This window comes from Pavona decussata, unplaced genomic scaffold (genome assembly GCF_977016875.1).
Source record: "Pavona decussata unplaced genomic scaffold, jaPavDecu1.1 SCAFFOLD_386, whole genome shotgun sequence".
Taxonomy (NCBI): domain Eukaryota; kingdom Metazoa; phylum Cnidaria; class Anthozoa; order Scleractinia; family Agariciidae; genus Pavona; species Pavona decussata.
In genome coordinates this window covers 3,769,027-3,790,006 of record NW_028145758.1, presented here as the reverse complement: position 1 = coordinate 3,790,006, position 20,980 = coordinate 3,769,027, and the positions used below count along the sequence as shown (strand labels likewise).

The 20,980-nt window shown below is 37.9% G+C and overlaps 4 protein-coding genes across 5 annotated transcripts; 3 read left to right on the top strand and 1 right to left on the bottom strand.

The window, feature by feature from the left end:
- Positions 1-1,220: 1,220 nt before the first annotated feature.
- Positions 1,221-2,857, top strand: LOC146451750 (uncharacterized). Its single transcript, XM_085098931.1, has one exon. It carries the CDS (start codon positions 1,567-1,569, stop codon positions 2,320-2,322), a length of 756 nt encoding a protein of 251 aa, XP_084955057.1. The 5' UTR covers positions 1,221-1,566; the 3' UTR covers positions 2,323-2,857.
- Positions 2,858-5,495: 2,638 nt separating this feature from the next.
- LOC146451749 (uncharacterized) lies at positions 5,496-7,301 on the top strand. The gene has a single exon (XM_085098786.1). The coding sequence runs from the start codon at positions 6,042-6,044 to the stop codon at positions 7,065-7,067; it is 1,026 nt and encodes a 341-aa protein (XP_084954912.1). The 5' UTR covers positions 5,496-6,041; the 3' UTR covers positions 7,068-7,301.
- Positions 7,302-8,318: 1,017 nt separating this feature from the next.
- LOC146451748 (uncharacterized) lies at positions 8,319-9,980 on the top strand. 2 transcript variants are annotated; one of them, XM_085098790.1, is made up of 2 exons: positions 8,319-8,401; positions 9,256-9,980. In XM_085098790.1, exon 2 carries the CDS (start codon positions 9,351-9,353, stop codon positions 9,963-9,965), a length of 615 nt encoding a protein of 204 aa, XP_084954916.1. In that variant the 5' UTR covers positions 8,319-8,401; positions 9,256-9,350; the 3' UTR covers positions 9,966-9,980. The 2 variants fall into 2 exon arrangements, with proteins under 2 accessions (XP_084954916.1, XP_084954914.1); XM_085098788.1 differs by lacking the exon at positions 8,319-8,401 and adding an exon at positions 8,661-8,766.
- A 716-nt stretch (positions 9,981-10,696) lies between these two features.
- LOC146451747 (mitochondrial carnitine/acylcarnitine carrier protein-like) lies at positions 10,697-20,810 on the bottom strand. The gene is made up of 11 exons (XM_085098787.1): positions 20,638-20,810; positions 19,550-19,642; positions 17,759-17,886; positions 17,134-17,224; positions 16,072-16,192; positions 15,877-15,949; positions 15,290-15,330; positions 15,025-15,093; positions 13,679-13,728; positions 11,967-12,041; positions 10,697-11,319 (listed from the first exon to the last, which is right to left on the bottom strand). The coding sequence occupies exons 1-11, from the start codon at positions 20,782-20,784 to the stop codon at positions 11,257-11,259; spliced, it is 951 nt and encodes a 316-aa protein (XP_084954913.1). The 5' UTR covers positions 20,785-20,810; the 3' UTR covers positions 10,697-11,256.
- Positions 20,811-20,980: the final 170 nt, after the last annotated feature.

Genomic DNA, 20,980 nt, shown 5'->3' with positions numbered 1-20,980 from the left:
TAAACAAAACGTTGCACAAATTACACTTTCGAGAACTTTTAAAACACCGCTCGTACCTATTAGTCACGAATTGTACTCAAAGTCGTGCCATTTCCAATACGGCTAATTGTTTTTAATTCTTATTTCAAACTTCAGGAGAATCAACCATCGCCGAGAACGCTTAATTATTTGTAGCTGATACAAAGAAAATTCGCTGCCATATATGGTCGTATTCAAGGGCCCCTGTCGTATTATCTTAAACACGTGGTTTGTCACATTATCAAAGAAGACACATCAAGTTTTAAAGCAGGAAAAATTTCATTCTATTGTAGGCAGTCTAGCCAAATCCGATCACAGCTTGCGTAAGCCTTCAGTTCTGACCGAACGCACCCGTTGGCACGTAGACAAACTAATCTTTTATATTTGAAAAACTCCATCAAATGAACAAATTTCCTCTGCGTTTGCTGCAAACAAACACTTACGATGTTTAAATTGGGAGGAAATTTCCATTTTAATTAATTCGACTGTTCTTCAAAGGTATTGTTCAGATTTTCCTGTCTCTATTTTACCAAGCTGTTTTAAAAGAAGTTTTCGTAGTAAACCTTTTGAAATAGCATTTTTTTTTATTTCAAAAGTATCCATGAAATACCAAGCAATCCTTCATTTTGTGAAAAGTGAAAACAATTATCAGGCTGCGATCGTTTTGTGCAAACATTGACTCTCTTGGAACATGTAAAGCGTTGGGTTTGCTGAGTTTTATTAATATAATTAAAGCCAAACGGCCGTTTGCCATACGGCGTACTGAAAAGAACTGCAAAATAAAAATATAGCATAAGATTTTGCAGTCGAATACAAGGCTGAAATTTCACACAAAATATTTTTGGCTTAGTTTTAAGATTATCAACGCGTTTCGCTTGGCACATCGAATTCAACAAATTGGAGGAAACAACCTGCTTTCTCAATCACTTTTTGCGCCAAAAACAACAAAAGTGTTGCTTACGTGTGGTGTCATCAAGCTAAGTTTTTCAAACCTGCACTCACGCAAGTAAAAGACAATACGTTATCCAATGCGGTGGGTAAAACACAAATTCTTAAAGAAAAAAGCTGAAAAAGGGATTACGCAGATGAGTTCCCGGCGGTTTCAAGCTGTTAAAGAAAGAAAACATATCATTTAATCCAGCGGAAATGACCTATAGGACATTAAATTGAAACAAAGTTAATTGTATGCGAGAGGTCTCTGAACTGATGAAAGCAGGATTCGTTTTCAGTCGTACGGTAGAGGACACTGACAAGCTGTATTTCATCTAACTGCCACTAGTTTCCAGATGCCCTTATATAAACACCATCAGGCTATCGCACGGTATAACACGAGTAAATAGAGCTTTGCAAACTTGTATAAACGTCATCGGAAGTTTGTTTTACTGAGAAATAATTGTTACGTCTCTTCGCAGCACGCAAAACGCTATCCTAATGATGGCTTTTTTGCTATAAGGGCTTTCGAAAAGTGAAATTTGGCGGCTCGCTTCATCTTTCCGTTTGATGCTGAAAATATATTGAAGGAAGCAACTGATTAGAAAGCAGTCATCGATGAGCATGAAGGAAAGCGATTATATTTCAGGACGTACGAGCTTCATGGACGAGAAAACAAACAGTGACACGCTTGTTCAGAAAGCGAAAACTAGGAAAGTTCAGTTTTCGCGGCCATTGGAATATTGGAGAGAATTTGACAAAGAAACTGGAGAATTGAGCGAAATAACAGACGCGAAGGTAAAAGAAGTAGAATTATCACAACATTGTAAAAACGTTGAAACGTTAGACAACATTGATCGAGGTAACAGCGGCCAAAACATCGCAAAGACACAAAGCATAACGGAAGTCATCCAATCCTTTCAAAAACGACAGGATAGAAGGATAAATGCGTTGAGACAAGTGGAAGAGAAAAGCCCAAAAGATTGCAACACCGAACGTAAACAACGTTTGAAATTAGCTTCAAGTTCTTCATATAACAAACAATTGCACAAAAGATCGCTACTTTGTAACGTTGCAAACTGTTCTAAATTAGACACGAGCGAGAAATTTTTGTGGAATCTCCGCAAGGAATCTCCGCATGTCCAAAGCTATTTCACATATTCGTTCTCGACATCTCTCTGCATGTTAACAAGCTTCAAAGCGCCTCCGCCTTTACCGTTAGTTTGCACAAAAAGCAAGGTGTATGATGAAAGATTGCTGCCAAGTACATTTGAAAGCGCGAGGGGTTATCCTTCACCTAAGACCAGAGAAAATGGACTGCCGCCTGTTATCGGGAAATTACCAACACCGTATATTGTACAACTTTTCGACTAGTATATGACTTGGTTTAGAAATGAAATTTTTACGGATCCATATTATTTGACACCGGATTTCCCATGTATAACACTGTAACAGCAACGTCTTCCCCCGAGCCTGAATTGCCAACGCGCGCGGTCTTGAATGCCGCGAACATCCTCGGGACGAGATTGCTATTGCGAGCCATATTTCACACCTTTGAAGTCAACTCCGCGCTAAAAATTTGCGAACTGGGTCTGATGACAAACGGTTCCTGACAAAACTCGAAGCATGATCGATTCTCTTGTCAAGCATCTCACGTTTTGCACGTTCTTTCATTGCATTCTAATAATGGCTTTAAAACTAATAAATTAAGGATAATGATTGTCAGACATACAAGGTAATGAATTTTTTTTGGAGAACAGTTTGCCGTTCAAAGTGAGGTGTCTTACCTGTATAAGTTAGTGAAGGTTCTCCGTTTTTGCATGAATATCGATGCTAATTGGTGCTCTACCACTTGCGGAAAATTTGCAGTTTAAATTAATGTACAATGGTTTGTTTAAATTAAATTGTTCTTCACTGAGTTAGGGGGTTTCCATTTCAATAAACGGTGAAAGTTAAGGAAAGTTCGTAAGTGATGTGAGACAATTTTTTGACGTTTATTTTAATATCAATACAATCAGTTTTCCATTTGATCTATTTTTCCTAACCTCATCAGTCTCAAGATCTCTCTTTTCCCTCGCATGTTGAACCCTCAGACCTTGAGAAATAGGTGTACTTCTCCCAGACTAGGACTTCTCCTTACAAGATGCCGCGTCGTAACATGGTAACGCCGCAAACTTCGTCTACATATGAGCAGTGAAGAAGTTTTAGGTTCATTAAGGACCATTAAATCCGGCGGCACCTCTATGCGCGGCCAAAACTCCCTGAAACCGGCTCCAAAACAGAAAACCAGTAACTGCGTTTGTAAGGACCATGGCAATAAAATCGAAAACACCGGATTCTGCAGCAAAGGATCTGACCAGCAATAAATTGACAAGCAAAAACTATAAAAAAAAAAAAAAGAAAGCAAGGCTGCGAATATCACGGTTAGGGAAAATCCTGAACAAAAAAAGGATATACCTTTCCAAATCATATTGAATTCTATAATTAATAACAATAATAATAATAATAATAATAATAATAATAATTAAAAATGAAAATTCTCTATTAAAATATTCCACACAAATTGCTATTTACAAGTTAAAAGTATATAAAAAAGAGCTATTAAAAACCTATTCACATTTCATTTCGATTAAAAAAAGATAATATTTTAAGCAACAATGTTTTTGTAAAGAAAAAGAAAAAAAAAACAAATGTCATGAAGTTTTTAAAAAAAATAAAATTCGGCATCTTAAAATAGTTTCACTTGATAAAAAGAAAAGAAAAAAAAAATAAACAAAATACGCATCTCTCAAATGGCCCCTTCTGCAGTTTCAATGTCAATGTCCGCGTTCTTGATGTCACGTTGAATTCTTCGTAATGTCCTAGAACCTCTAAGACAGACGAGTGCAGATCTTAACAGTGCAAATGAAATTCGGCTCCTGATCCATGACATGGTTTTGGCATATTGCTCCCCTTTCTTGATAGCAATCAGCTCCGCTAATAGACTATGGTATCTCAAGCATTCATTGCCCATTCCGCCTGTTGTAGTGAAGACCAAAGGTGTAAATGTTCCATGCTCAATGTCGAGAACTCTCCTTGAGTAATAATAATAATAATAATAATAATAATAATAATAATAATAATAATAATAATAATAATAATAATAACAATAATAATGATAATAAAATGTAATTATTCTTTCAAGAGGAGGCCTCCATCACTAAAAAGTGGTTTTCGGAGGGGTCCCCTAAAATAAAAAAAAATTGAAACAAGCAAAATAATAATAAAAAAAAACCCTAGAATAAGATATAAAAATAGGTAACAATAAAAATTAAAATCATACGATAAAAATATAGACAACTAACCTAATACAAATCACATAAAAACTTATTCAGATTCCTTTTAAAAATCGCGTCAGGCATATGTCTTTTTAATTCGTTAGGCAGGAAAGCCCAGTCGTTCAAAGCTCTAAAGTATGTAGTACATCTTCCCCATTCCTTTCGCGGCTTAGGAAGTCTTGGTAGAAAACCGTTTCTAGTATTACAATTATGCAATTTTCTTAAAGGGGTTCTAAAAATATCAAAACGTTCTGGAACATCTCCCTTTATCGCATTCTGAACAGCAAGACATCGATGTCTCCATATCTCCAGCTTGGTATTTCCCTATAAAGGACAGCTGCAGTTATTTTGATGCCCGTGAGACCAAGAGTCATTCATCTTTTATATAATCATATAATAACGACACTCGCTCTGTGATTTTTTTTTTTACTGACGACGGCACAGAGGATTTATAAGAACGTCTTTGAGGCTGGAACATTCTTATAATATTATTGTTGGCAATTTGAGCCTGAAAAGTTCTTAAGATGTTCTTAACTTATCTGTTATAATATTTCAATGAATCTATGCAGACGTCACTAAGACACCTAGTATTTGGGTTAATTTGACAATATAGACTAGATTTTTCATGTATTATTTTATCCGTATTTATACTGTTCATTTTAAAACTATTTGGTTGGAGTAAAAACGTTCTTAACTGACTCTAAATTTTAGTTTATCTCAGCCTTAACGTTCTTATCAAAAAAAAAAAAAAGGAGTGAACTCTGCATCCATCCCTTTCGACACGACCTTGAGGAGTCACAACTCTTATTCGAGATTTTGCTTGCAACGCTTCATAAACTCTGCTAGGATGCTATTACATTCCATCACATCCACGAAAGACAAAAATCTTCGTTTTAACTGCATTTTTAGTGAAACTTGTTCAACTAAAAGTTCAACTGGGAGATCAACTTGGCCTGGGGCAGATTGTCGATGATTTTAGTTGAGATACAAACCGTGCACGCCATTATACACGTTTTTAAATCGATGTTTCTGCAGCTGTAGTCATGGAGTTTTGTTGTAATGCTAATTTCCATATGAAAGATCAAACTATTTATTCAGTGTCTCAGCTCTTTTGTGTCGCTGGATTATTGGAGTTAACGTAATGACTGATTAGTGTCGCTTCTCTTGACCTCGAAGCAAAGCCAATTGTACTTTTACCAATCGGAAACACAGTCTTCGATTACCAGTCAAAGCATTGCGATAAGGCACGTTTAGTTTAATACGAACGAAACGCGGTGAGTAAACGGAGGAATAAGAGTGTTTACGTTGCTATCGAAAGCCGGCAAAACAGCGAGAAGAACGGAAAGAACGACTAAAAACCTTAATAATGGCTACTGCTGACTCTTCTTCACTTCGACTTTGATTGTGTGGGAAACCGAAGTCAAGGTGACGTGCATTCAAGTTGTAACTTCAATATGAAGGGATGGTGTTGAATTTAATTATTCAATCAACCTTTTGGGACTGATGGAATGGTTCTCAGTGGCCTGTTGTATTCAAAATGCACCATTGTACGGATCAATTAGACTAAAACTAGCCAAGACAAAAGACGCAATTTGAAAGAGGTGAAGCAATTAGATGTTTATACCAAGATATTCTGCACATCACTAATCCACTCGGCGAGCCATTAAGTGATAAAACAGAAAGCCTTATTACCTTGTCAGTGATTGATTGGCTGCACTCTTTCGAGTATCAGGGATAAATTTGAAACGCACAAAGCGAACAGAAACATCTGTCCTCATGACAAATAATCGAGGAAAACGGCGAAGAAAGAAAGGCAAGACTTCTCAAAGACGCGCTAAAGAACTGAGTTCAACAGAGGAAGACGAAATTAATCTGAAAGGAACTAAAGAAGACAACGCGGAACCTGTACCGGACGAAGTACGACTGAAACTTATTTGTGCAGACCCTTATAGTTTATACGAAAGGACTTCGCTTAGACAGAGAACAAGGAAGGAAAATGACGGTTCTGAAACTGCTTTTGGGAAATATGAAGAAGACAGGAAGCATGTGAGCAAAGGTCAGCATAAACTGTCTTTACCGCCATTGAAAGAAAGAAGACTCGACCGCAAGCAATTGACATTTGAGAATGGAGGACGTGTGATCGAGCATTCGATACTTGATACAAAAACAAACGATAAAATCCAAAATGACAATATTACTGTAACATCCGAAGGTCGAAACAAGCTGGCCCTTAGCTTATCCTTCGCAGGGATTTATGATTTGGACGAAATGAATCTCGAGGGAAAACCAACTAACACAAAAAAGAACAAAAAACTTGATGGGATTTTGAAATCGAGCAGCGATAGAACAGAAATCAAGGATACTTTAGACAAAACGGAAGGCTTCTCTGATGGAGTAACGAAATCCAAGGATCCTGAAAAAAATACCAATGAAAGAACGAAATGTTATGTCATCAAAACGTTAACACTTGAGGACGAAAGCCCCTCAAGCCAAAGAACTTTATTTCAAGATAAACTTGTACTTCCTGGAATTAAGAAGAATTCTGTACCGACTCATTCAACCAAAGGGTTTGGTGGTGAACGTAAGGTCGTGACAAAAGCTAGGGTAGAGAACAGGCTACCCAGGATTGATGATAGTGAGAACAGGAAACTGACTTTTACTGATAGCTGTTCTAAACGAACGAACATCATTGCCCACAGACGAAAAGAACGAGTTCACGATAACTCGTTTGAAGAAGTTTACATAGGGAGAAATATGCCATGGTTACCAGTTTTAATAAACGGGAAGACTACAATGTCTTAACCTCGACCTAAGATGACAGAGATAGTTCTAAACAAACATGTATTTATTTCTTAGTTTCACTACTAAATACTTCTGTTCTTCCACTGAAGACTATGTGTCTTTTCGAAAAAATTCTCGTTGCGGAAGTTCTAGCCCTCAATGTTTTGATACTTCGAGAAGTCGTTTTTTTGTTCATTTTGTTTTGTTTTTTCACTTCGAAGCGACTATAAAACTAATAAAAAGTTGAGTTGTGCATTCATTCATGGCGGAGAAATTTTCGATAGTATTTTTCCATGTTCGCCTATATAATATCAAGGAAACCGTAGCATTTTCACCTAGTGTAAAATTAGAGATTAAGTTCTGTCGTTTTCGTTCTTCACTCGGGAGAAAGAGTCATTCGTAGGCGGTTCTGTACATGCTCAATGCTATATGCAATACAGTCGAACCTCCATGTGCGACCACCTCTTGTAAGCGACCACCTCCCATAAGCGACCACCATATCCAAAACACCAAAGTTTTCCGAGTCAAAGGCCCATAGCCGGAAACTCTCGTATGCGACCGCGGCCACTTTTGGAGGTGACGGCATTATAATTTGTCGTTCCCTTTAACCTCTTTTAAGCGACCACTTGACCCATGGTCTGATCTCTATGTTCGCCGTATGCACTACACCACTCAGAGTTCACGCGGAACTTTGAGTGACAACCTAGCACTGCTCGTATTGGAACTAGGAAAATGCATGCAATAAATTCTATTCGAATAGATGTGTCGGACCTGTTCCTGGAAGAGCTTCCCTCTGGTTCGACTATCGTAAGCGACCACCTCCCGTAAGGACCGTAAGCGACCATTAAATCTTGGCATGTTGGGTGGTCGCTTACGGGAGGTTCGACTGTAGTTATGGACAGCCTCGTTCCCAGACCCGAACGCGCTTATCGAGCGAAGTTATAAATTCCATAGAAACGCGGACAGTTCTGTCTTAAGATAGAGGGATTAGTTACTAAAGAAACCGTGGTGCTGCGTCGGTGGGGAGTCGAAACCAATGTTTGGTTTTATCAACTTTAATTGGCCTACGTAATGAGATTCGAGTGCTGACGTTTCGAGCGTTAGCCCTTCCTCAAAGCGAATAAAAAAATTCTGACGAATTCTGACGCTTCAAACGTCAGCACGCAAACCTCATTATGAAAGCGAGGCTTCACGCACAGACTTCACGTGCAGACAAAACTAATTTTCACATGAAAAGCTTTGCACGTAGCCTCGCTTTCGTAATGAGGTTCAAAGCCACTCGGAAATTGCACATTTAATTCCTTTTATATTACATTCAGATGAGCAGCAACAACTATAGGAAGAAAGACAAACTGGTAAAGAGATTGTTGATAATTTTTTTAGTCCTTTTCATCAAACTGTGACAGGCACAATCCCTTAACTTTAAACTTTTTCCTCTTGTAGCTAATGGGTTTGATGTCTGTATTTTAGTCCTCATGGGAAACAATGTTGTTTTACTGTAATTAGTTCGCCCGCTTTACAATTCAGTTATTTAATGAAATGTCTCTCTAAAGATACCTTAAGACACTTTCCTGACATTCGGGTTAAATGAAAGTACAATTTCGATCCATTCTACATTAAAATTCTTTTCATTCACAACCAGACTTTAGGGTAAACAACTTTGACACGGAGCAGTGTTTTTACTCGCACTTCATTACACAAGCCACTTAACATAAACTAGGTAAGTAAAGTGAAGTACATCTCAAGTTTTCGCTAAGTACTAAAAGTATATCACACCCACCAGTCGTTTCAACAAAGGGCGCGGGTTCTCTTAAGCAAGCGCCAATAAACCAGTTGTCATAATTTGTTTTTCACTACTAGAGCAATTTGTCTCCCTTTGTTTAGAGATGGATTAGAGAAACCGCGTATAATACCGAAATTATTCCTTTTCCTGATCCGTCTTGAATAAAGGAATTAACGAGTAACTCGATCACTGCTTCACCGAGTCCCTGGCAATTAAGGTTGACTTCATATTAAGAGGAGTTTGGTGCGGTGAATACAGTTTTCTGGGCTTCTTTGAATCCCACGGCGTCCGGTCGACAGAGAAGTGAGCAGTGCTACACTCTATGAATATTTTATTTCTGTTGATGGCGCAGAAATTAATCACTCTGTCAATATTGCCAACCAATTGACGCCAGACTTATACAAATGTCTCTGCGTTTATCCGCAGCCAAGATGGACTGGTGGTTGATTTCCTTCACCAGCGCAGCACAAGAGTTCTGTTGAACTGTGCAGATATTACGGCAAACATTGCAGTGATCAATTATGGCGAGAATAAGCGAATACAATGTGTTATTCCAAGACGTACAAATCTTTAAAAAAAGAGTCTTAAACATCGCAGACAGCAAGTCTAAACGACCGCCATTCTTTTTACCGAAGATGAATTGCAAGAAAACATCGATGGCGGAAGAGAAATGCCAACAAATCGACATGGAACTTGATGTGCAAGGATTTGGAAGAAAAAGTTTCAGCGAAGACAACGTTTTTAGAAAGAAAGTTACACGAACGGGGAAAAAGGCAAGGAAACACAGGAACACAACAAATAGCTTGTCATCTCCTGGCAACAAGAACGATGATCACAATCTCCATGGATTTTCTCTACCACCGATAGATTTCAAGTCTCTGGAATTAAACGCAGTGGATAATACATCGGCCGTGTTGGATAACAAGGAAATGCCATATCGCCACTTTGAACTTGCGCTCAACACGCTCATGAATGTGATCGAGTCAAGCAAGGAACAACAGAAAAAAACTCAAGAACGATTTCAAAGGAGTATTGTACACGGTGAACAAAAACCAATTAATGAAAAGCTAACACCTGCAGTCCGAGCGAAAACTAGCAGTACATTGAGTGATACTAAACATGATAACCCTGATTAAAAGTTGCGAGGGCTGGATTGAATTACTCGTTCAAAACCGTTTCTTCAGTAAATGTGCATTATAGTTGGCCAAAACAATTTTCCAAAATTAATCTGTTTTGCGACAAGATTGCACGCCAATATGGAAAACTTGTTTAATCTTTTCGTTAATATTCGTAGTAACCATCCAGAGGGAAGAAATCATCGAAGTATTAATTTTTTGAAACCGAGTAAGTTGTGTTTGGACTGGACATGCTAGAACAATAGATTGTTTCTTCAGTGACCTGGCTTGGAAGAGAGGCTGGAGTCAAATCTGTTTTGACACGTGCCTCACTGCTGCTTGCAATCAACTTTCCCCTTGCGGACACCCCTATAACATGGACAGCAGCTAAATCCCCTAAATAAATTACAGACGTTTGACTCAAATAAATTCCCGCTATTACGGACTCTCGCTGAATGTATAATTTATGTAAATCATGTTGTCCAGCCTCACTTTCAACCAAAGGCCTGGGTACTAAGTACACAACTATAAAATGTTCACACGACCATACTTAAGGTAATTCCAAACCTTAACGGGTGTCCCTCAGAGAAAATGTATGCGCGCTGCTTTTATAGAAACCCTTGATGTATAAAAGCTAATAAACTCTACAATCTCGCTTTTGTAGGCGAGCGCAAGCAATGAAACCCAAAACGCTTGCTTTGTAAAACAATTTTGTTGTCATTGATTTTGGACGCAATTATGAAGCCAGCCCATTTCATTGAAAACTCATTTTTATTTGCCAAGTCCACTTACTCTGCACTGAAATATCTCCTAAACATTTCTACTTGTATCTCGCTTCTGTTTACTCAATACCGGCGGCAGATTCTGCCTGACAAATTAAGTATTAAGATTGTGCAAATTCTAGGATGGAGTACATTTATTCACACTGTTCTTGATGAAACAATGTTACATTTTAAAAGTATATCAACCAAAGCCAATGAATAAATACTTCTCGAGCCATTGGTGACGTATAAATTACACAGAGAGAAAACTACTGTATTATATTCCTCAAGTAATAATTACAAAGCCGATCTTTCAAAGAAGCATTGAAAGTAGCAACTTCAAAGCTCAAAAATAAGTTGAAGTTGAAGCTGTCGTCATTCGTCAAAGCGAGACTCCGATTTCCTTGGCAGTTCATATAAAACAGAAGAAGGACAGTTTCGTGCTACAGATAAATAAAAGATTTCCATATTCAGCTTGGAACCGGATATTCCGTGATAGTGTTACCACGCACATTTATATTGGTGTTTCAATGTCACGTTTCGGTTCCGTATCACCAGTCTGGCGCGACCCAGTCAAAAAATTTCATGGCTAATTCAAATCCGAGGAAGCAGGCCTGTTGAGAAGACAAATAAAAAAAAGAAAAGAGTTTTACTCACATTTGCGTCATAATTTTCAACTTATAAAGAAATAAAGTGAAATTTATACAACATCGTGATTTGGTTTACGCGAGATTTTATACGCGCTCGCCGCCAGTTGCATGTTTTCCCGCGCTCGGCGCCGGTTGCGTATTTTCCCGCGCTTGGAGGCGGTTGTAACTTTTCCCGCGCTTGGCGATGGTTGCATGTTTGCCCGCGCTCGGCACCGGTTGTATGTTTCCCCGTGCTCGGCGCCGGTTGTACTTTCCCGCGCTTGAAGACGGTTGTATGTTTTCCCGAGCTCGGCGCCGGTTGCGTATTTTCCCGCGCTTGGAGGCGGTTGTATGTTTTCCCGCGCTTGGCGCTGGTTGCATGTTTTCCCACGCTCTCCCCGCGCTCGGCATTTACCCTCGCTTCAGGCATCGATGGTGTGATTTCTATACTTTTCTGACAAGCATCGGTTCTTTGTGTTCTTTGGTTTACATTTGATTTGTTCACTTCTTTATTTATGTTTCTGATGGTAGTCAGATACAATCTGTCTCGTTTTGGTTTAAAGACAGTCATTAAATGTATCATTTAAAGTTTTCAATTTCAACCGGATTCGACAAACGGGTCACAAACTTACCGCATTTGCTGGGAAAGCCCTGAGCATGACTGGCGTTAATCCTTTAAACAAAGCACCGGCGCCTTCTTCACGCATCTGAAAAAAAAAAAAAAAAAATGGAATTGATATCACGCAAGATAGAGTGCTAAGTGTATTTCTCGCAAATGTTCACAGACGTACTATTAAGCCTGGTTGACATGTGTGTGATAAAAAAAAAGAAAAAGAAAAATTGTGTTAACTAGTGTAAGATGCGCAGTACTTTTGACTGTCCTGTGCTTATGCTTTTGTTGCTGAGCTTTATGCTTATGCTTAATATCTCACAACGGTTTGAACACACTTGTGATATAAGCACAGGCACCCCTGACATACCGGTAAGTACAAACATATGAAAGGAAACAGTTTCTTTTCTTGTGCTTACAATATTATTAACCACTTATCTCATCCCGGTTCACACAATTTTTGTTCGAATTATCGAACAAGAGCCTGGTTCACACTTAAGCTTTTAGTCCTGGTTCAAACTTGTGTTCAGTGTCTTTATTTCACTAGTCAGTACTAGTGTGAACCGATGCGAGATAAACCCAAGATAAGATGGCTTGTTCCTAAAGAAACTGTGTTGCTTCATCGGTGGGGGCAGGAAACAAATGTTTTGTTTTATCAACAGAATTGATCAGGCAATTTGGCCACCATGAAGAGATGCGTGTAGACGTTTCGAGTGTTGGCCCTTCATCAAAGAGAATCTGAAGAAGGCCCAGCACACAAAACCTCAGCACTCAAATCTCTTTAACCCTTTCCCGTCCGAGGGAAATGGCGAATTTTTCTAAATCGCTAAGTATGAACTGGGAGACCACATGTGATATACCATTTAAAAGGTATTTTCTGGGGTGTGCTATAAATCACACCAACAGAGATGGAGGAGGTCACATATTAGAGTGAGAAAAGTCCAAAACGAAAGAAGAAAAACATTGAAAATTTTCTCATTCGTTGTACATACTGGGTATCCCCCTAAACTATAGCTTAATGTACAGCTCTCAGTGCATTGCTTGTTGTAAGATATCAACTGGACCCTTAACGTACAAAGAAAAAAAATCCAAAAGTTTGAGGGGTGGTAAAACAAGTCTCATATAGGAGGGGGGCATGATTTTATGCCTTCAATTTATAGATCTTTCAAAGATCTTTTGGTTGTGCAAATTTCACACAAATTGACCAAATACTGAGCTCATAATTGCATCTTGTGCCATATGGCACTCTTGGTCGGGAAAGGGTTAAGGTGGCCAAAGTACCGTATAAAAAAAACAACAAAAGAGCTTGGCAGCACTGCATGTGTGTATTTGCCCTCCCCCCCCCCCCCCTCTGAGCTCAGCAGCACTACACATTTGTTTCTTGTCTTATTTCACTAGTGACAACCAACGTGAGATAATCACAAGTATTTATAACTGCTAACATCCCTTTCAAGTGGACACCCCTCCATGACAGATAATTAATTCTCTCAGAGCTGATGGAGACCACTTTAAGATAGAGAAAACACCTCTTTTTAAAGCAAACACGAACAACTGTTAACTTGACAGAACTCAAAGATGGATGCCTCTCTGCACCAGACACCTCTTTAACATGAACACTTCTCTAAGGTAGGCAGCCAAAATTAGTCCCAGCTGTGTCTAAATTATAGAGAAGTCACTGTCCATTGGCACTTATCTTACAACACATTTTCACACGACGTCAAACAAAGAGCTTACCATGTGTCTAAAAACATCCCTGACTCCATTAGGATAAGACCCTTCAGGGGCTGCAAAACAAATGTCATTAAAAACAGAGATCAGAATTTTACTTCTCATTATTGCAGTGTTTTAACGTAACAACTTATGAAACTTGTTTCAGGGAAGGAAGAAAAAGTTACCAGTAATTGAAAGATGTATTTTTTCAGTCAGTGACACAGGCATACTCGAAAAAAGAAAATCCGATTTCTCCCAACAGGAGTCGAACCTAAGACCTTCCGATTACTAGTTTGGGTGCTCTATCACTGAGTTATAGGAGACTTGTGACGTAGGAGCCAGTCCATTAATCTAGACACATGACTGACTGAAAAAATACATCTATCATTTGTTTGCCAGGCTTAAAACGTCACAATTCTTTCAAAAAATTAACTGTTAGGAGAAGTGCATTTAACATGTCACAAAATATGGGGACCTAGTGTATACTAGTTGGAAGATAAAATTATAGACTTATCAGAGCTAGGCAGATGTGTGATATTGATCTATTTTTCATCTACACCCTCAAAGCATTTGACTTAATTTGACCAAAATAGAACTTGGCCCATAACTTTGTTCATCTTAGCAAAGGAAATTTGATAAGAAAAAAATTGAAAGGCCGAGTGTATAAATTATAACCATCTTATGTCGAAAGCTAAGCATATTGCAGTGGAAAAACCAGGGAGTGATGTTCTCTGACAAAATTGAAGGACATCCAAAAATTCAGACACGTTTGAGAAAAACTAAAATCGGCCTAAAATTTGACATTAGACAGTCATGCACGGTCCCAGCCATTCAAATGGATAAATGGATAACCACTCAGCAACAGAAAGATACCAATAAGGACTCTGAGTTGAATTTTTTTATAGTTCAAGTTACTCATGACATGCTCGAATATATTTGTTATAACACAACTAAGCTCCATCACTGTATTTACTGTTGTTGTCTTTACCAAGGCTAATGGTAGTATAGAACATGCAGTTCCAGGAAATATCCATATCCCCACTCCCCCTCCCCCAAACACACACAGACACAGACACAGACACACACAGAAGGGATGGAGAATTCCAGGGGGGTGGGGTCCTCAAAGACCAAAAGACTAAAAGGGAAGTATGAAGGTAAATTGTGTGTGTGTGAAAGGGGGGGGGGGGGGGTGTTTGTGAAAATCCCTTCCATGAGGGAGGTATGGACATTTTCTGGAACAGAAGAGGGACTTATGATGCAAGCTTACCTTTATAGGACAAAGACATTGCAGTAATATTCAGCTCTACTGTGACCCAAAATGCTTTCAAATTACAACAGCAAAATCAGGTACAGCAACTAGTGGGTCATACCTGTTTGTAATCGGGACTTCAGCACATCAGGAGCAATAGCCACAGTCCAGTTCATCATACCTGCAACACCTACAGATTGAAACAAAGCAAAAAATGTACTGCTTAAGGACAGTGCCTACTATTGTTACTGCACATACGTTCTGCACATCTCAAGATACTTGGGTTTCCTATGGTTGGTGCCTACTAATACAGGGATATTTTCAATTTTGCGTGGTTTAAAACTAAGTGGAGAAAGCAGAACTTAGTAAGTGCTCCAATGACTTACCTCCAGCACAAAGAATACTTAAAGGACCAACCTCTTTTCGGCTGTGACAGGAATATAAAAAAAAATGAAAATAATAAATAACTGACAAGGCTCCACAATGATAGTATAGAAAGGGAGAAAGTGAGAAGGAAGGGAAGGGCCTGTTAGCTTCCTGCTTCCCATACCCAACAAAATGGGCTCCCAATGCTTTACAAAAACCTCAGCCACTTTTTCCTTTGCTACACAATATTGCATGATCAACATATTTTGGATTTTTTCTGTTTTCTTTGGATAACCCTCAGCGCCTCGGGAAAATAATGGATGTGTGTGCTATATAAATGAACTATTATTATTTATTATTATTTTTGGGATATGGTGGCCTACAACAGTTCACGCGAGAAACTCAGGCTGCCCCTTTTTTGCTGGAATTTGGTATTATCCTTGGAAAAAAAAAGCCACCTCAAAATTCAACATAGCCCTTTTATGCCAAAAGCCCTTCACACATGTATATTGTTAATCTATGTTAATTTTATATTTCAAGTAAACATAAAAAATATATATATTTCTTACAAGTCATATCGTAAGATGCATCATGTGACATTACTTACGTTTTTCCTGCAGGAGTTAATGCATTAAGAAGAAATTCGTACGAAGCAAAGTACATTCCAGTGGCAGGGACATCTGTCAAAATACAATTTACATACATAATAAGTTAACAGATTAAGATCAGTGTTAAACATATGGGAGTTTTGTTCATATTGGACTGTTGTGTGTATGCTGAATGACATCAAATACAACCTTACCTCTAAGTAAAGTTGCACAAGTTCCTTTGTACACTCCACGGATTCCGCTTTGCTTATAAAGCTTTTTCACGACATCAGCTGGGCCAGCATATTTCTTCTCTGCTCCGGAGGCTTGCTGGATCTACAAAGAAGAAAGGTACTTTTACTAACAAATAAAATGTTCTCTTACTTTTCATATCATCCTCCCCCACTCCAAATCATTGGGCTCTCTCTTCTCATTAAAAAAGCACCCCATTAAAGGGACAGTATCACGCTATTTTTAGTAACACATTGAAAGTTGGAAAAGACGCTATTCGGTTGATAGCAGCCAAGATATAATGACCAAAATTCCATTAAAAGACTATCAGAATGCAAAGAAACTATCCATGGATATTTTCGCCGGTAGATGACCAAAATAAAAATGGGTTCAAATTTGAAAACCTTGGGCCTACGTTTTCAATTTTCGCTGCCGTAACGCACTAAAAATTGGTTGTACTACATTTTGGCTCAACCTTTCGTCTCAGTAGAATCACTATTAACATTTTTTTTAATAAGCGATTTAGAAGTTAATTAACACAGTGTTGAAAGTTTAAATTTAGTGAATTTTTGCCCAAAATCATGATATCTCCCATGATACTGCCCCTTTAAGAACTCTCATTTTAATGTGAAGGTCCACAAAATATATAACGCAGCCATCCAACCCAAGGGTATAAGTGTTTTCTAGGGAATTCAAAAACACAATTCTCACAGTCATGTAGCTTAACAAGTAGCAAGACCTAATAAATTATTGCTTAAACAGTCACTGAATGTATCCATGGGTCAATAAGCATATCTGACTCGGAAATCAGTACACTTTGTACGTCTGCAACCCATGTATGGCCTCAGACCAATGTAACCTGCATTTCACTCCCAGATATGGCAGTACTTGTACATTGAGTTTGCTGCTGGTTTTCACCTCACTCTAAGATCTTTCAACACTCTTCAAGTTTTCTCCCTACATGTCTCATGTGTTTAATCATGGTGTATTTTTGATTGTGCACGTAAATAAAACAACACTTGGAAGTGACAGACTTGACAGTTTACCTGTAAAATGCATTTTATTCTTTCTCCTGGAGCCATGATAACTGTTGTGCAGACTCCAGCAAAAAATCCTGAGGTCACGATCTGAAAATAGCTGTCGAAAAATGCATTCACCTTTGAACTGCAATTAAGTGATTAGCACCTAATTTACCTTACATCACTGGTTGTCAAACATACAGGTTGTGAGAATAAAGGAAGTGATCACAAAAGATGAAATGTTTTGATGCTTAAACAAATTTTCCTAACTAGTACTAAAAGAAATATAGAGAAAACAGTGAGGTGAATATACTTGTTAGACTTGTTGTCACAGCAGTCAAGGGAAAGGCAGATTTGGGACATTTCTGAAGGATTTTTTCAATAAACCAACCAAGGACAGGAAATATAACTTTTAATACGTTTCAAACTTAATGATATTTGCCACACCAAATTCAAACTGCTGTACCAAACTGATTCAGACCCCACTCTTTTGCCATGCAGACTTAATTCATCAATTAGGTTCAACACATAAGTGGAGTGGCATCTAGAACAGGCCTTAGTTATTCAATGTATATTTTGGCACAAAATTTAAAGTCCAAAGTTTTCAACAGCAGACAATTCTAGCTAATAATCTCAGGACATTTTTACTTACGTTGGGTCATCATTTGGATTTTTGAGTTGCAGTTTTTTGCCCATGTTGAATCCCCAGAAACAGATGGCAAATATTGGTGCGACGCCAACTACAGGAGCTGCCATTCCTTTATAAAGGCCAAGAAATCCCTATAATTATAAAAATATAATATTTAACTTACAGCACTAAAAAATGTAAATAAACAAAATAAAAACTGCCTGAAAATGAACTGATGATATGAATAGAAGTATAGATACAGTAACTGTGTAAAAAGACTCAGCATCAAACACCGAAGCTGTCAATGAAATGATCAATAATTAATGCTAACAACTTGGTTTTGCCACTGAAAGCCAGAGGTTCAAAGTTTGAATCAGTTGACAGGTCTGGATGTATAGGCAACCAGCCTTATGTGCCAATCAACAACAATAAAATGGAAACTCCAACACCCCCTCCCCCCCCCCCCCCCTCAAAAATAAAATAAAAAAATAAAAAAAGGACTGTACCATGCCTAGCCATGGGTAGTCGAAACATCATATCACTTATTTTGTCGCAAATTTTGGTCTTCAAATGATTTTGCCTTTTGTCTCAAAAGAGTTTTTTTTTAAATGTATCATTAATGTACTTCAATCTCTGTCTGAAAGGCATGAACAGCTGTTCAAAGCTGAACATTTGTTCTTGAAGAGAGGAATGAATCACATGCAGTAGGGCATTCAATGGTTTTGTGGCCCGGAGGGCAAATCTTCCAAAGTCCAAACCCAGGGGTTGCCTCAGAAGGGGATGTGAAGGGAAAGAATGTTAAACTTTTGAAATGATTGGCATATTAATTTCAAACTTTGAAAACAGAGCCCTTGTTCGTCTGTTATAGAGGCACGTGCCTCCCAACTGGGTATGGTTTTCAACCCACTTTGGTCAGCTGAAAATAAGAATAGATTTTTGTAATAATAATTATTAGTTTGGTCTGAAGTCTGAAAACAGGTATAGATTTTAGAGGCCAGGTCTGGAAATGGGTATGGTTTCCCAGACCACATCTGAAAACAGGTATGGATATTAAAGGCTGGGTCTGAAAATGATTATTGAAAACTTTTGGTCTTAAAAATGGTCAAGGTTTGCGGGACCAGGCAGCAAAACCCCACTGCACAAACTCAACGGGTAGAAACTTCTTCCTCTACGCATATTTTTTTAATTTACCTTCACACCTACTACATAAATCATAGATTCAGTATTATTATCATTATTAACATAAATTACATTAATTATATAAAGAGTTTCAATTATTTAAATGAAAACACTATAAGTGCCTAAACATTGAAGGGAAAAAAAAATAAAAGAAACAAAAATTATTACTCTTAGCATTACATTGGGCTTAGTTACTTAAATTCTTTTCCTCAAACATTTTCCATTTTCTCAAGAAGAAATTCATGCTATTGGATTTTCCATGAATATATTTTTCATTTCCATGTTTAATTAATTGAAAGAATTGCTTTGAAATGGCTAAAAGTCGGCTTAGTCTTTCTATTTAATTTCTACATGACCAATACATGACCTAAAATTATTATATAATTGATCATGAACAGATCCATTCCTCTACGCATATGCTGGCCAATCACCAATACAATCCCTAAATAGATTAACAATATTATTATTACTTTTACACTGTAGATCTACTTTAAATATGAGACTGGTAGTGCCTCCAATAGTGCAGTTGCACAATAAATTACACCCAGTGGCATGCAGAGCGCTGGATGAATTATTATGCAATGAGTTTTCAAACTAACACATCATTGTTGTTTCACTGCAACAGTGATATCTCACCTCTTTCCTAATTGTTTTCAAAGCACAATCAAGGGTTCCAGTAAACATTGGCTTCTGTCCTGGCTCAGGGGTTGGCATTGTTTGAAGGCGAACCTGGCAAATTTAACATCATTTTATCAAAACTCAACTCAATTCAATATACTACACTAATAAATAATTCAGCTTTCCTTGGACAGCAAACATACTTCCCAAAATCAAAATAAACTTCTCCTAATTTTTTTCTTGTATATTTATGTGATTTACTAGATATAATTAGTATATTCTCTGTGTATATCAGTTTAATTAACAGGGTCTCCTCCTTGAATGGAGCTGCGGCACTTTTAAAGAGGATTATCCCTTTTCAGCATTGCACCTTTATATATTATACTTTGTTGAATAAATGTGAATAAAGTTTGTTAATAGAAGATTGTGTCAAAAGTAATGTTGCGTGACCAAAACAATATCGACTATTGTACCTTACCAGTATCGGGTTGGTTTCAAACAAGAAAAGTGCGACTGAATATTTCTTTCTGTCGTAATTTTAAAACACCGTAAATAAAACGTTCATTAGTAAAATTACCATTTCTGCCATTGGGCCGTTAAGTCGCTGAGTGCAGACAGAATATAACTCGTTTTGAAAAAGTCCAATTTTCACCACGTTTGAAACAAGAATGACTAATCAAAATCCACATTAAAAACTTATATTAAACCAAAACTCTTGCTTGTAAAAAAGTATATTCGTTTATACTTTCTTCGATTTAATACAGATATTTCTTTCAATGAATATTCTCGGTTATGTGAAAAAACATAAAGGGAATTGGCAATAATCGAGTCCACCGGTCGCTACTGGTTAGATTACTACTGAGTGAAACTTTGATGGACTTTGCCCCCTTGCAAAAGATTAAAATCAAAGAAAAAATCTTCCATTCTAAATATCAATCCTAAGGAACCTTTGATATTTTCAAGACAAACTGTGAAATTATCTTATGTGTCCTATAACGTGGAAGAGATGAATTATAAAGTAAATTGTAAAATATATGTAAAATTCGTGCGGCAAATTCATTCAGGCCATCCACGTCACGTCGGAATTTACGTTCGTTTGAGTGTACCTTTATAGTATCCAACGGATGTCCAGAAACCACACAACATATTCCTCCAAACCCTCCAGCAAGGAAATTCTTCACGCCAGAAGTACTTCTAGTTTGCTTTTTTGGGGCTTCCGCGACAGCCAGCTCCTGTTCTGCCATCTTGCTCATGCACCTCTGCTTGTCAATGGCAGTAATTTTTCGTCATGAGTAGTCATAAAGTGGGCGTGTAGGGGATTGGGCTTGAGTCTCATACCCAGTCTCCGATTAAAACTGTCACGCAATCGTCACGCAATGACATGTGTAACGTCCCAAAAAGGCCACGATCAGCGTAGACTACGAGTAGTTCCCCATTTTTCCTCAGGGA

What these genes read in the sequence shown, in the direction of transcription:
- LOC146451750 (XM_085098931.1), top strand. Translation starts at nt 1,567, where the DNA reads ATGAGCATGAAGGAAAGCGATTATATTTCAGGACGTACGAGCTTCATG.
- LOC146451749 (XM_085098786.1), top strand. Translation starts at nt 6,042, where the DNA reads ATGACAAATAATCGAGGAAAACGGCGAAGAAAGAAAGGCAAGACTTCT.
- LOC146451748 (XM_085098790.1), top strand. Translation starts at nt 9,351, where the DNA reads ATGGCGAGAATAAGCGAATACAATGTGTTATTCCAAGACGTACAAATC.
- LOC146451747 (XM_085098787.1), bottom strand. Translation starts at nt 20,784, where the DNA reads ATGAGCAAGATGGCAGAACAGGAGCTGGCTGTCGCGGAAGCCCCAAAA. An exon ending in TGAAAACAATTAGGAAAGAG is followed by an intron (nt 17,887 to 19,549) that starts GTGAGATATCAC and finishes TTATAATTATAG; the next exon opens with GGATTTCTTGGCCTTTATAA. An exon ending in GAAGTCCCGATTACAAACAG is followed by an intron (nt 13,729 to 15,024) that starts GTATGACCCACT and finishes TTTGTTTTGCAG; the next exon opens with CCCCTGAAGGGTCTTATCCT.